At 47.7% G+C, this 13,875-nt stretch overlaps 1 protein-coding gene across 1 annotated transcript in view; it reads right to left on the bottom strand.

The window, feature by feature from the left end:
* LOC147673730 (ras-related protein Rab-11A-like) overlaps positions 1–13,634 on the bottom strand; it is a 75,719-nt gene extending 62,085 nt beyond the window's left edge. The window contains exon 1 of the mRNA XM_086947653.1: positions 13,363–13,634. Within this exon, the coding sequence (XP_086803779.1) occupies positions 13,363–13,402 (40 nt within the window). The 5' untranslated portion in view covers positions 13,403–13,634. The remainder of the gene's footprint in view (positions 1–13,362) is intronic.
* Between the last annotated feature and the right edge of the window lie 241 nt (positions 13,635–13,875).

Below are 13,875 nucleotides of genomic sequence, written 5' to 3'. Positions count from 1 at the left end.
CAGGACCAGACTTTCAGATTAACTCGCTAAACTGGAAGCCCACCTCCCACCTAGATCCACTGACAATCACTAGCTGTGGCTGGAGAAGACACAAGCCACGTAGCACTGACACCACCCCCGCTCGCGGGCGGGGGGGGGCACTCTTCCTGCTGAGAGGAATTCCTGGAAGATCGGGCGGAGGAAGCGTAAGGACGGGCGAGGAGAAACAATGTCCACATAGTGGGTCTGCCGGAACGATGGGAGGGCAGAGAGCCAGCGGAGCATGTGGAACATTGGGGCTCAGGAACTTGCTACCTGAGGGTACCCTCTCGCAACACTTTGTAGTGGAGCGAGCCCACCGTGAACCAACGCGTCCTCCCCCTGCAGGCCTCAACCAGAGGCTGATGCTCATTCGCGTCTTGAATATACAGAGACTGCGATGCCATACTGCACGAGGCTCGGAAATTCTCTAACATCAGAATTGATAATACCAAAATCATGTTCTTCCCTGATGACACTATGCAGGTACAACGGCACTCTTTTCTAGCGGTGAAACAGCGACTTCGCCGCCTGGCTCTGAAATATTCACTGCTCTTTCCGGCCCGCCTGCGTGTGGTGGCACAGGATAAGACACACTTTTTCAATACTCCTGAAGGAGTTGAGACTTGGCTTGACTCCGGTGTGGATACGGAACCTAGAGAGATGCCACCGAAGATGCGACGCGATCGTGGATCCCGAAGAGGACGCCGGAGAAGACCCTCGCCAGCGAGTTAGACACACGCGGGACGGAGGTGGGTCCCACGCCTGAGCGTATGCAGAGTGAACAACAGGAGGCCATCCGCATGGCGGAGGAGATCAGCGGCTCACAGACAGCAGGTCCTGCTTTGGAAACTAGCCCTGAAGCCCTGAAGTGTATCTAAACTGTGTGCTCGGGGTGGGGGGGGGTGGACATGGTGGAACGGACATGAAATGATTATGGTTAAATGCTGTACCTGGAGCGTACGTGCTATGCATACACCCTCACGCCATTACCAGGTTTATTCATATCTTAAGGGACACCAAATACAAATAGCATTGTTGCAGGAGACCCATTTGACAGACGCGGAGGTGTTTACACTGCGCCGCAGGTGGAGGGGACAACTGTATGCCACGGGATTCTCAGCATTTGCGCGAGGGGCTTTGGTTTGGATACGCCCTGGGGTCCCCTTTGCACTCACTCACAGTAAAATAGATGTTGAAGGCAGATATGTGCTTCTGCAAGGCAAGCTGGATGGACAACAGGTGATTATAGCTTCTATCTATGCTCCTAACACGGAACATGGACGTTTTTTTTCCACGATTGGCGTCGGTGATAGCCCCATGGCCGGGTGTGCTACTTTTACTTGGTGGCGACTTTAATTGTGTACTGGATGTTGCGTTGGATCGCTCGTTCCCTCCCTTAGCAAATGCACCGGCGAGTGTGACACTGAGGACACTCACAGAATGGGCAACACAGTGGGACTTGCATGATGTCTGGCGCACTCGGAATCCTAACACGAGAATCTATTTGTACTACTCGGTGCCCATGCACTGCACGTCCGACTAGACAGGTTTATGTTTAAGCGATTTACTCCCCCATGTTACATACACCGAATATTTGGGTCGCACTCACTCTGACCACAACCCACACACCCTGGACTTTGCCTGGGAACGCCCCCGCCCGCCGGTGCCTACGTGGCGACTCCTACCGGATGTTTTATTAGATGCCCCATATAGGGGGGGGGGGGCGCTCTCGAACCGCATTCTGCAGCATTTTGAGGAAAATAACGGCACTGCATCTATCCTGCAAGTGGAGTGGGATGCGTTTAAGGTAGTCACACGGGGCAATTGCCTGGGTATGCAGGCGGGTATGCGGCGCCAGGTGTAAAGAGACTTGACAAGTGTAGAATCCACCTTACTAGCTGGTGAATGAGAGGCAGCTGAGGGCGACGACACGAGATTGGGGACGGCCCAAGAGCAGCACACTTGACTTTTAGACAGGCTAAAGAACCTGAATTATGCTGCCCATTCGGCGCGCACACATCACGCTGGGGACAAACCGGGCTAACTGTTATCTTGGCTGATACGACGGGAAACCCAAACCGCGCCAGTACTGTCAATAAGTACTACACAGGGCACCACAGTCTATACACAGAGGGCTATACACAAGGCCTTCACGAACCATTATGAGGGCCTTTATCGCTCCCGGTTGCAGGTCACCGAGGACGAAATCTTAGAATACCCATCAGCGTTACCCCTACCAACGGCTACTAATGCACAACGGGAGGAATTAGGCGCACCGCTCGAGGCATAAGAGAGTCGGGCGGTCATCTTTTCCCTCTCCAATGGCAAGACCCCAGGACCGGACAGGCTGCCTGCGGAGTTCTATAAGGCCTACCCGGTCATCCTCATACCCGAACTACTGCGGATATATAAGGCACCAATAGAAGACTCTGCTCTCCCCCCAACCCTAAACGAGGCAAATATATCTCTTGTGAAGCCGGGTAGAGATGGACTCAGTATGGGTTCATACAGGCCGCTTGCCCTCCTCAATACGGACTATAAGATCCTAGCGTCTACCCTAGCCCAAAGATTGGCACCCCTGGTGCCTACTCTGGTACATGCTGACCAGAACGGTTTTGTACCAACCCGTAGTACGTCTTACAACATCAGACGCCTGTTTAGAGTGCAAAGCCTAGCCACGTCCCAATGGCCTCGCTCGGGGTGTTTGGTTCTCGATTTAGAGAAAGCATTTGACTCCATGGAGTGGCCCTACCTAATGCAAGTCCTGAAGAAGTTTGGCTTGGGTGATGCCTACCTTCAGATGATGGAACTTTTCTACCAAGGCCCTGTGGTGCAGGTTCGCATCGGCAGGCTCCTATCAGATTTGGTCCGAGTCCGCAGAGGCACTAGGTAAGGGTGCCCCCTCTACCCCTTAATCTTTGCCCTCATGATGGAGCCCCTGGCGACACAGCTCCGCGCCTCTGGCGCAGATTGGGGTATCCCTTTGGCAGATGGGATACACTCTGTCGCTAGATGCAGATGATTTACTGATCTACGTCAGAGATCTGACTTGTTTTCCGCTCGTGCTTACCTCCATATTCAGCGACTTCGGAGACGTGTCGGGAGTTAATTGGGCAAAATCAGGAGTACATTCTTTTGCTGCAGACACGCCAGAAAACAATATCTTAGTGATGGACGAAAGACTCGTCTGGTATCCAATGGTCTTCCGTTATTTAGTGATTCATATTTATCGTGGCCCTGCTGACCTACTGGAGGGTAACCTCATGAGGGCCATTTCGTCACTCGCGGCACAGGTGACATTTTGGAACTCCCTTCCACTAAATGTCCCAAGTCAGATTACCCTTACCAAAATGATAGCGCTGCATAAGCTGTTGTACTTTTATGCCAACCTTCCGGTGTATATCCCGGCCCGAATTTTCCGGGAGCTGGAAACTCTGACCAGGAGATTGATCTGGAATGCAGGGCGACCCAGAGTTGCATTAACGACGCTATATGCTGCGATGATAAATGGGGGGTTATCTGTCCCTAATCAGGAGCTCTACTACCTGGCAGCACAACTGCAGTGGGTAGCCTACAGGCTGAGTAGAAAGAACTTGAGCGATACAACTTCGGGTGACACCGTCATGACGGTTGCGCAGTAAACACGCGCTGTTTCACCCCTAAGCTAAGGAGCGCTGCCCAGATCAGCTGCACCTCACGGTGGCGAGGAAGTGCTATATGAGAAGCTCTAAAACGCTGATTTAGAGAGCTTGGGAGACCTCTTTGCAGAAGGCACTCTACTCTCGTTTGAGTCCCTGGCAGCCAACACAGGACTGCCTCCTGGACAATTTCTGACACATGCAACACTTATCCGCCTGCTAACACAAGCCTGGGGTGACCTAACAGTAGAACTGCCAGCTCACTTACTGATTCAGTACTTGCATGTGATGGGAAATGGTTCCCACATAGTGCACTGGCTTGCCCAAGCACTGCACACACACACAATTTGTCACAACGCCTACGAGACAAATGGACTGTAGATAGAGGCCACGCCTGGACCAATAAAGAATGGGCGTTGGTGCTGGCCGGGGCGACTAATGTTCCGCGCAATTCCCGATTCAAGATCATACAGTATTAAATTGTGCACTGTGCGTACTTATCCCCGGATAAAATCAACCGATACTTTGGCCTAGACTCATCAGCATGTCCCAGATGCGGCCTTGTGGATGCGCAACTTCTACACATGCTCTGGATGTGCCCTCTTCTGAATGATTTCTGGAAATTAGTGACGGCCTCTTTGGCAGCGGCATGGGGTGGCTTGCCACACACATGGGAAGCTTGCCTATTGGGCCTGTTCAAGCGGACGGCACGGACAAAGGTGCAGACTAGATTTTGGGACCTGGGGCTGATAACTCCGAAACGCCTTATCACCAAGCGCTGGAAGAATAGTGCACCCCCACAAGCCATACACTGGCAGAATTCATTTGATAATTGGGCAAGGGCGGAGAGTGTAACCCTACACGGAGAGGAGACGGCAGGACTACGCATGTATCCCATAGCGCAAGACTGGGACAACGCCTTGGCTGCTTACCACCGAGTGTGCCTGCAGAAGTTATCATCTAGACCCGGGTGCACTATAGACCACTGACCCGAATGTGCCCCCTCCTTCCCTCCCAATTCCCCCCCCCCCCCCCCCCACTCCTCCAACCCCCTCCCTACATGCAGGTCTCTCACCCCTGTAGGCCCCAGATTGGACCTCAAGGTTGGCTTTCCCGTTCCCCCCCCACCTCATTACACCTGCTGCTTTTCGTATCCAGAATCCCCCTCTACAGACACAGTACCACACATGCCCGTTCCCGACTGTCCTGTCTGAACCACACATTCCTAGTTTTGACTTTACGCAGTCTTTAATCCCTACAATCCCAGGTTGTTGTTCATAGTTTTGAACAAAAGATTTGAATATACACTGCATAGATGACACATCTGCTTTTGCACTGTACCAAGGATATAATATAGTCGGTGCCCCAACCTATCCATTCCTCTGGTGAGGGGTTGGGAAACGATTGGTTTATTCAGTGAACTGCTGTTGTTGATTTATGATTTTTCCTTTATTCATTACGCCACCATAGCTACTGGCCTAGTCATGATGTATACACTATTTTGCTTTTATTATCGTGTCTCTTAATTGTATCCATCAATGTGTCTGTACAATTGATAAGGCACGTAATGACTATACTGCGCCATGATTATGGTATTTTTTCACGTCTGTGTACATGCCAAAAGAAAATGCAATAAAAGATATTCAAACAAAAAAATGAGGATCCTTGGGATCGTTCCAGTGCAGGTTGAAGTCGCCAAGCAAAATGTCTTTAGCGTTGGGGGAACTCTTTGCTGTGAACATTTCCATGAGGTGGTCTGTAAAGGAGTCATTCATGCCTGCGGGTGGTAAAAGATGTGCAGGTTGCATAGTAGTATGAAGTTACTGCAAATGGAGAGGGCGAGGTATTCGCAGGAGTCTGTGGAATCCGCCAGAAGTTCAGCTACAATTAGGTTGGAGCGGTAGATAAAGGCAATGCCGCCTCCTTTCTTCCTAAGTTGCCTGTCCAGCCTTGCAGTGTTATAGTTGGGAGGGACTAAGAGGTCTAGGCATGGGGATGAGGAGTCGTTTAGCCATGATTCTGTTAGAATTGCTAAGTCAAGAATTTTGTTCAGGATGAGAGCAGCAATATCGGCGGTGTGCTTTACTGCCTATCAGCAGGTAATTAAGAGACCAGTCAGAGGTGGGTCGGAGGGGGTTTCGGGAGTCCGGGCGGACAGGTGTACAGGCGCTAGATTGCTTTCAATCACCCTTCTGTTAAGGAGGGTAGCTGATCTGCAGGGATTGATAGCGACCGTGCAGATGGTATGTTTGGCACTCACACCGGAAGGGCAGGGGGTACATGGGGCGGCATTGTAGTCCTGTAGAATGCCATGGATTTCCTTTTCAGTAAGGTCTAGCGGATTTGCTGTGGCGAGAGTAGAGTTGTAGGAGAGGACGAGAGAGCTAGGGTTTCCTCCTCCGATGGGTGACAAGGATGCTTACGAGGGCGAAGGTGCCTCAAGGATAGAGGTGGTGGGTGTTTGGGATCTCTGTGATAAGAGGGGTGGTGCGGTTGAGCCGGGGCTTGAGGCTAGTTAGGGAGAGTTTGGCTCATTGAAGGAGGTTTGTTAGATCCTGAATGGAGAAATGGATACTCCGAGTCATTTTGGCAGCGCTGGAGTGCAGAGTATTGATAACCATATAAAGGGGAAGGTGCTAGAGGACCGGGGGGGGCAGAGGTTTGGTGGCAGTTTTATCGTCATGCCTACTCGATAGGAATGAAGGGCTAGCTTGACCTGTGTCATAGGAATTAGAGGGCGTCTCAGTCTCAAGGTCGGAGTGGGGAGCTAGTGGGGAGGGGACCACTTAATACACCTTGTTCTCTAGCGGAAGTAAAAGAGAAATTGAAAATAAAACTGAACCCACGGTGCACTTGCTTCAAATCTGACAATTCCCCCTCCATTTCAAGAATTCAAAAAAGCTTAAACCTAATCCTTTTTATTCAAGTAATCTCACAAACCACTCAGTTTCCAACCTCTTGATATAGATTATGTTCTAATATCTCTTACAACAAAATTAGTTTTGGGCACCAAGTAATGCTAGACTTTTTTTTAAGTGGCAATTTCGACTAACATTTGAAAGAATATCGACTTGATCTAAACAAAAACAAAAAAAGTTCTTTCCCCTCTGGAAATTTTTCCTATAATTACACCTATCCTTTTCTTGGTGGCAGTGGCCACTATCAATGCTGCACTTCTGCTCAGCACTGGAAGTTTGATAACTTTGCAGGAGACTAAACAGAACTCCAGCATACCTTGTACATGGAAACCGCCATTGCTTAGGAAACGCGGTAGCTTTGCCAATGCTTGTTGTAATTTAATTGTAAACATCTGGTGGTCAGACCTTAAAGAGGTGATAAGAGAATGCCACTGCCTAAATGTGGCAACCATTTACCCGCAAAAACATTTTTAACTGAAAACTAAATAACAATTGTACAGTGGGTGTAATGCGAACAGGTAAATGATTCGGGCAGGTGAACGAACGCATTTTAGATTTAATGCACTATACAGGTAAATATGATTTGTACTGACACAAAGAAAATATACTTTTTGGTTTGTATTACCGTAGTATGAAGACAAAGTGTAAATACTAAAGGTGATAATGAAAATGATAAAGAACAAGGAATTGAAGGAAAAAAGCATTGGCAAAGTAGATTAGATCAGCAGTCACAGCTCTGAAGTGCAGTTTTGTAACATATGATCTTGAAAAATCTAGTACATATAGTCACCAGCTGAAGTGGGGTGGCCTGTTGCCCAGGGTTGTATAATATGGCAGGTATAAGCAAAATGCAAGAAACCGTTGAACTGACCAATGGATGAAGTAGGTTGACCCACAGCCCCTCTGCGCATGTATACATATAGTTTTTTTAATATATTATTTAAAAACATTTTCCTATTAAAGGAGGCCGGTGAGAGTGAAGGCTGTCTTTAGGTCAGATACAAAAATGTAGTGATCTTAGTTCTTACTTTTTGTGACACAATTCACACTGCTGTTTGCTCAAAATCAAGTCACACATTCTTCTGGCGTACACATGCAATGGTCAGCTAGATAGTGAATTCATACTTCAAACTGAGCAAAACTAAAAAGGTACTTAGAGAGTGCCAGGAGATGCTGTCTTGGATGAACATGCAAACAGTTGATGGACAGAATGCATAACAATGTCATACATTCACCCCAGTACAGAGATCTGGGCCTAAATCCGTAGTCTTTTTTGCTCACCATGCCATCCCAGTTTGAACCCAGCCATATGCAAATCAGTCTTGACCCAGTGCCCCATGGAACAGTCCAGCCCGAACTGCCACGCCAGGTCCTCCCTGGACTGGGAAGACATGGCTTGGCAGTTCGGGCTGGACTGTTCCCATGAGGCACAGGGTCAGACTGATTTGCATATGGCCATGTCTGAACTGGGGTGGCGAAGTGAGCTAAAGAATGATGATGGATTAAACCCAGATCAGTTGACTTGGGGTAAGTGTTTTCAATGTTCAATACTCCATCCATCATCCCCTTTGGTTTTGTCTTGGATGAACATGGCATTAAATGACTGGATTATATTTAATATTGGTTGTGGTTTTATCTTTGGTAACAACTCTATAAAAAGGTGGATGAGCCGATACTTCAGTAGGACAGAGTAAAATACCAAATCCAACACTTCAACAAGCAGGCTCAGCCTAGAGAACCTGTGCATGCTGCAGTCGTCGTGGGCGGACAGGAGAGCTGGCTCAGTTCAGGTTTCTGGGTAGATACATGCCTAAATATACACTGGGCACTGTCCACATAATTTAGGTAAGGCGCACACCTTGTACTTTAGCCTCGTAATGTCAATTTGATATATCAATTCTCAAAATGAGGGAAAAAAACAGACGCCCAATAATCATGCATTCATCGATGTGCCATGGAAGGAGTTTGAGCCCAGATAAAAAGGAGGATGCCACCTTCTGTTGCCTTCAGTCTAAGTTCTAACTTGGCCACCACTTACTCTTGCAGTGTGGGTGCTTTGTTCGAATCCCACACACTGTCAATTAAAGTAACAAAAGAAGGCAAGTGAGTCACTCATTCTCTGGGCTGGTGAAAGGAAGTGAATACAACATTTTGTGTCATGACTACCGAAAAATGCGCTGGACGAAATTATCCACTTCCAGTAACACCAAGAAACAGAGTTAATCGTTTTACAAAAGTGAAATAAAACCCATGCTCACTTAGAGTATTTTAATAAAAAAAATACAGATGGGATGGAAACACTGGTCATTTGCAGTTAACGCTGTATCTTTTACTGCTCTGCAGACACTATTTGCCAGTACTTTCTAGTTGCTTAACCAAGCAATCAACAATCTGTAAAAACAACTTTTCTATATTAGATAATCCTTTGGGGTGTAGGGGCGTAGCCCCCCTGCCCGTGCAGCTCCCTCAGCGTCTTTTAACTTAAGTAAACTGATTCAGTTTACTTAAATTCAAAGACCTGAGGGAGACCTGACAATCATGTCAGTCAGCATGACGTCGGACCGCCCACCCGGTCTGGCGTCATGTTGACTGACATGATTGTCAGACAGTGGGGGCAACAGGCAGCAGCACAACACAAGTGCGCATGAGTGGAGACGGAGGGCGAATTTTCGCACCGTGCCCACTCATGCGCACTTGTGTTTTGACCCGTTTGCGCATGCCCTTTAGGAGCCCTTCTCGGCGTTCTGTGGGCGTAGAATAGCCGTGCCCCGAGACCATTCCCCCCCCTCCTCGAGAGCCGCGACTGAGAGCCCACATACTTAAGTCACAGGTGCTGCACCGGCAAGTTTATTATTTTGCACCGTGATTTTGGAGTGATAGGCTGACAGGCAAGTTTATTATTTTGCATTCATCTTCACTTGGCCATGTCGATCTTCATGAGCCTCTGAGGGTGACTTTGGACCACAGCTTGACTTGAGAATCAGCAGTCTCCAAATAACTTTGTCGATTGGGTAGGCTATCAGTTTTGCATGGGTGCCAATTTAATATCCAGAATATATAAATGATGTGAGCTACTTCCAGGAATTTGTTTCTGTACTTTTTCATGTAGCACATTATGCTTGCACAGTGCATACTTTGAACTGAATGGCATCACTTGTTTACACGATTGAGAGCTCTGGGGCAGTGGTTGGAGGCACTGAGAGTTTCCCACAGGGTTTGTCAGTGGGTGTGTTCAGAATACATGGACATCCAATCATTGGCCTCTCTGCAGAGCGCACAGGACAGTGGTCACATATTTCAATTGTAATTGTGATTTTATGCCAATAGGTGCGATGGCACCCCCTATCAAGGGAGTGCACAGTTTTTCAAATTATGACAAGGCGAAAGAAAACGAAAATGTAGTGGTTGCTTGCTACTTAAAAACGTATTCCTAACTGTTACGCCTCACCAATTCCAAATGTCACCAGCCACCACTGTCAGCTATACAGAAACAGATTAAGGGCCGAAATGCCCCGGTAAACCTTGCATCTGTAGGAAATGTTCACTGATAAACAAGGAGGGACATGATTTTCAAGCAGGGTCATAAGACATGCTGTGTGCCCAGCCTGCCTACAGGTATGCCAAAGAACACAGTGGTGGTGAAGGCTTAGCACAAAGGAGTCATGCATTACCCTCTGACAAAACCTGTACATAGCAACAAAAGGCTGCATGGGTGCATGCCGAGAGTTTTAAGTCAACAGTGTGGGCGGCAAACCAGTCCACCCACTCACAGTTTGCAACTGTGGACATTTAGTTTTAGGAATTTATCTGGAGGTAAGTGGGGTTTGTACTACAAGCAAGGAACAACTTGAGTTATCTGGTAGCACCAACTTTACAAGAAGCCAGGCTGAGCCCAGATGACCGCTCTATGGGGCAGGAAGGGTATGTGGCAGGGAGACAGCAGACATTAGAATGGGTTTGTTCAGAGTGGAGGTGGGCTTGTAGATACGTGTGTGCCAATACCAGCATTACACTGTTGAAGGACATAGCCCCTCCGCACCCTCAAATTACTGTGACCTCAATAGCATTACCATCAGGGGGCTGGACTTAGGCCCTCCCCCCCTTACAACTTTTTTTAGGTCTAAAGTCAATGTTGTATATGATGTACTTGACTCTCCGCTCCAATTACAACAAGCGGCAAGTTATTGTGAGAACTCCATTTATATTTAATGAAGGCATATGCACAGACACACATGGGAAGGCCCAGCAGGGCATTCTTTTCCCAGGCTCAGTTAGCTTAGACAAGTTGTGTATCCTAAATCAAGTTAAGTAAAGGTAAATAGTCAGAGAGACCAATAGTAAATGCTCTAAACTGGTCTTAAAATGGCTTACTTGTGCAGAATAGAATGTACTCATTTCAGCTTAGATTAAGGAAGTGTTATAAAAGAAAACCTGGTTTCTTCACACAATGGGAGTTTAGTTTACTAAAGACTGGCCATTTCCCGTTTAGACATTTCAGTTCTGCTTTCAGTTGTATGACTAGTTCCTCTGGTGGCATTTGATGCTGTTTGAAAAGATGAAGAACCATGACTAGTATTTTTTGCAGTGGATTTTTCTGTAGGGGTTTACTCAATTGGAGTATGCTATAGAGTGGGATAAAGATAATGCTCTGCCATTTTGCTTGTCGTCATTTATAAGTCTGCTACTGATGCAACTAGCCATATACTGAACATCTCAATCCAAATCTCACTTCAATGTGTCATAGTGTCGACTGCCATCACCATATACATGGAATATGGCCCAAGGCTCTCCAGAAACTACCTCCTTTTCAATGCAACAATTACAGGTTTTACCCATTTGTTTATAACATTAGACATGATACTTTTAATATCACTTTATTGAGGTCTGCAAAAATATATTTCAAAAGGAAATCTGGCATGTGCGAGCACTGGCCTCATAAAACCTGGCTGTAGATGCAGTAGTGCTACACGCAATAGTGGGTTATGAGGCTTCATTAGAAGGACCATCTACCTAGATATCAAACTGATCAGTCGTTCAGAAACTTTCAGGGTACATCCTGAGTACTTTGAAGTACAACATTACACATTAAGATAACCCCTCTACAAGAAGCATGTATGCGCATCAACTGTTATATGTTCAACACTGATGTTTGTCAATATGATACACTTTTCTTTAGGGGTCAGGTGTAATAGGTAATTTTTAGGTAAAACAAACAGCCTGTCCCATCTTTCTCAGATCATGGATGTACGAACAGCCTGTCCCATCCTTCTCAGATCATGGATGTACAATCCACTTACAGTTCTGGCTCTCATTAAAAACTATGTCCCTCATTTTAAGGGTTTTCAAGCCAAGTCCTTTTCCTTGGGTGCCCCGATCCTTTATTTATTTTAATTATAAAGTTTTATATAGCGCAAACTTGACCCAAGAGGGCATCAGAGCAATTTACATTTAGGATCATTGTGTTAGAAGTTACATCAGATACAATCGCATAGTAAGGTACAGTACACAAACAATCTTTCAAGAATTTGTAGGAGGGAGGGGAGGAAGGAGTAATAGCAGGGAGATGAGGAGGAACTGTGCCCAATGATCGGCTGGGTAGGTGACGGTCAAGGGGAAAACCAAGGACCAATCTCCTCATTAGCTGTCTAGCAGCTCCACCGGTCATCAGCCATGTTGACTTTACCACCTACAGGTATTACCACTTGTTCTTATATTTCAGCCCTAAGGTTCATCTAAGGTTTTGCCACCTTCTCCACAATCCTGAGTTTTAGCTTCTCAAATTCAAGTATTCAAATCTTACGTATTACTAGGGTTCCAAAAACCTTATAAATCCTGAGTGATTTGTGTCCCTTCAATCTGCTCTCAGAATTCAGGGCTCGGTTACCTACCGAATCTCAGGACCAAATCCACTTTGCCACAGCAATCAAACATTCTTGTGTCCCTTAGCTCCCCTAAGTGTTCTAAGTTGCATGTATTAAGTTGAAGCTCACTGTTACAATTCAGTCCCGCACACGTTGGCATTTTATGCGTTTTCCTTCCACGGTGACAACACCTACATAGCCCTCTAGAGCTTCTGTCTAGTTCTTTTCGAATAGGGGTCCATCTAGTTACTTACTCTCCCCTCGACTGCCACTTATTTCTTCAGGCCCTACTCCAGACAGCCTTTTTCTTAATCACATTTGCATGTTTGAAGGACATATATTCATTAACAAACGTCAACACCTCCCTGTTATGTTAGGTCTCCGAATTCACTGACGTGATCTCAGGAATCCGCCCAAATACCCTCCTAATAAGAGTGCCATTAGGGCGTCGCCCTATTTGAGCTCATCTTCAACTTCCACAAGGGATCACCCACCCTGAAAACTTAACATCCACCTAAAAAACATTTGAATCTCCAACCGAATATGTTCAATCTGCAAATCTAAACAATTTCACCGGAAGGGTGCAAACCTCGAGACATATGCCATTCGTTTAAACGTCTCCTCGTCTCTAGATCCAATATATCCCCGTGCCACTTATCCAGAGAGAGAGGCAACAGGTGGCACGCGGGCACGGAATGGACACTTAAAGGAGTAGACCCGAACCGCATTCTGCCTATGACGTCACCACAGCCCGATTCTCCACCCTCCCTCCCACTGGCCGTGGCCCTACGACCCCACGATCTCCAACGCCCCCGTTTCTCCGCGCGTGCACCCCACGCAGAGGGAGCTGCGCGAGCGCACGAGGGTCTCAACGACGGTCTATTAACCGGAAACAATGCGCGACGGCTCCCTGGAGGTACTCACTCTTGAAGAGATAGTCGTACTCGTCGTCCTTGCTGCCCATGGCGCCGCCGAAGGAAGTCTGCCCGACCTTGCTCGTCGTCTGCCGCTTCCAGGTGCCCGAGCTCTGCTCAGCTTCCGTCCCGCAGCGCCGCTGACCTCATTCCGCAGGTATTTCCTGCTTCTGCGCGTCACACCGAGCCGGCATCCCGCCCACTCCGGCCACCTTTCAAGGGCTTCCCGAGACCACGAAGGAAATACCTGAAGGCGAGGGCTCGGTGTGTCCGGGCGGATTCGACGCCGTTGACTGGTCAGCTTGAGGTGCTTGTCACGCGATGGGCGGTGTCTATTAGGCTAGCTGGCGCAGTGGCTCTCTCTGATTGGACAGTGCAGGAGGCAGTTGGTGAGTGGGCGGGGCGTGGTGTCAAAGGGCTCACCTCTGGCGTTGCAGGTAACTAGTGGGAGGGCCCTACAGGTACCGCACTGACTGCCGGAAGTTGCACCTTCTTAAAGGGACACACCTTTATGTGAAGTCGA

This window comes from Lissotriton vulgaris, chromosome 12 (assembly GCF_964263255.1).
Source record: "Lissotriton vulgaris chromosome 12, aLisVul1.2, whole genome shotgun sequence".
Lineage (NCBI taxonomy): Eukaryota > Metazoa > Chordata > Amphibia > Caudata > Salamandridae > Lissotriton > Lissotriton vulgaris.
This window is presented reverse-complemented; position numbering and strand designations above follow the sequence as displayed.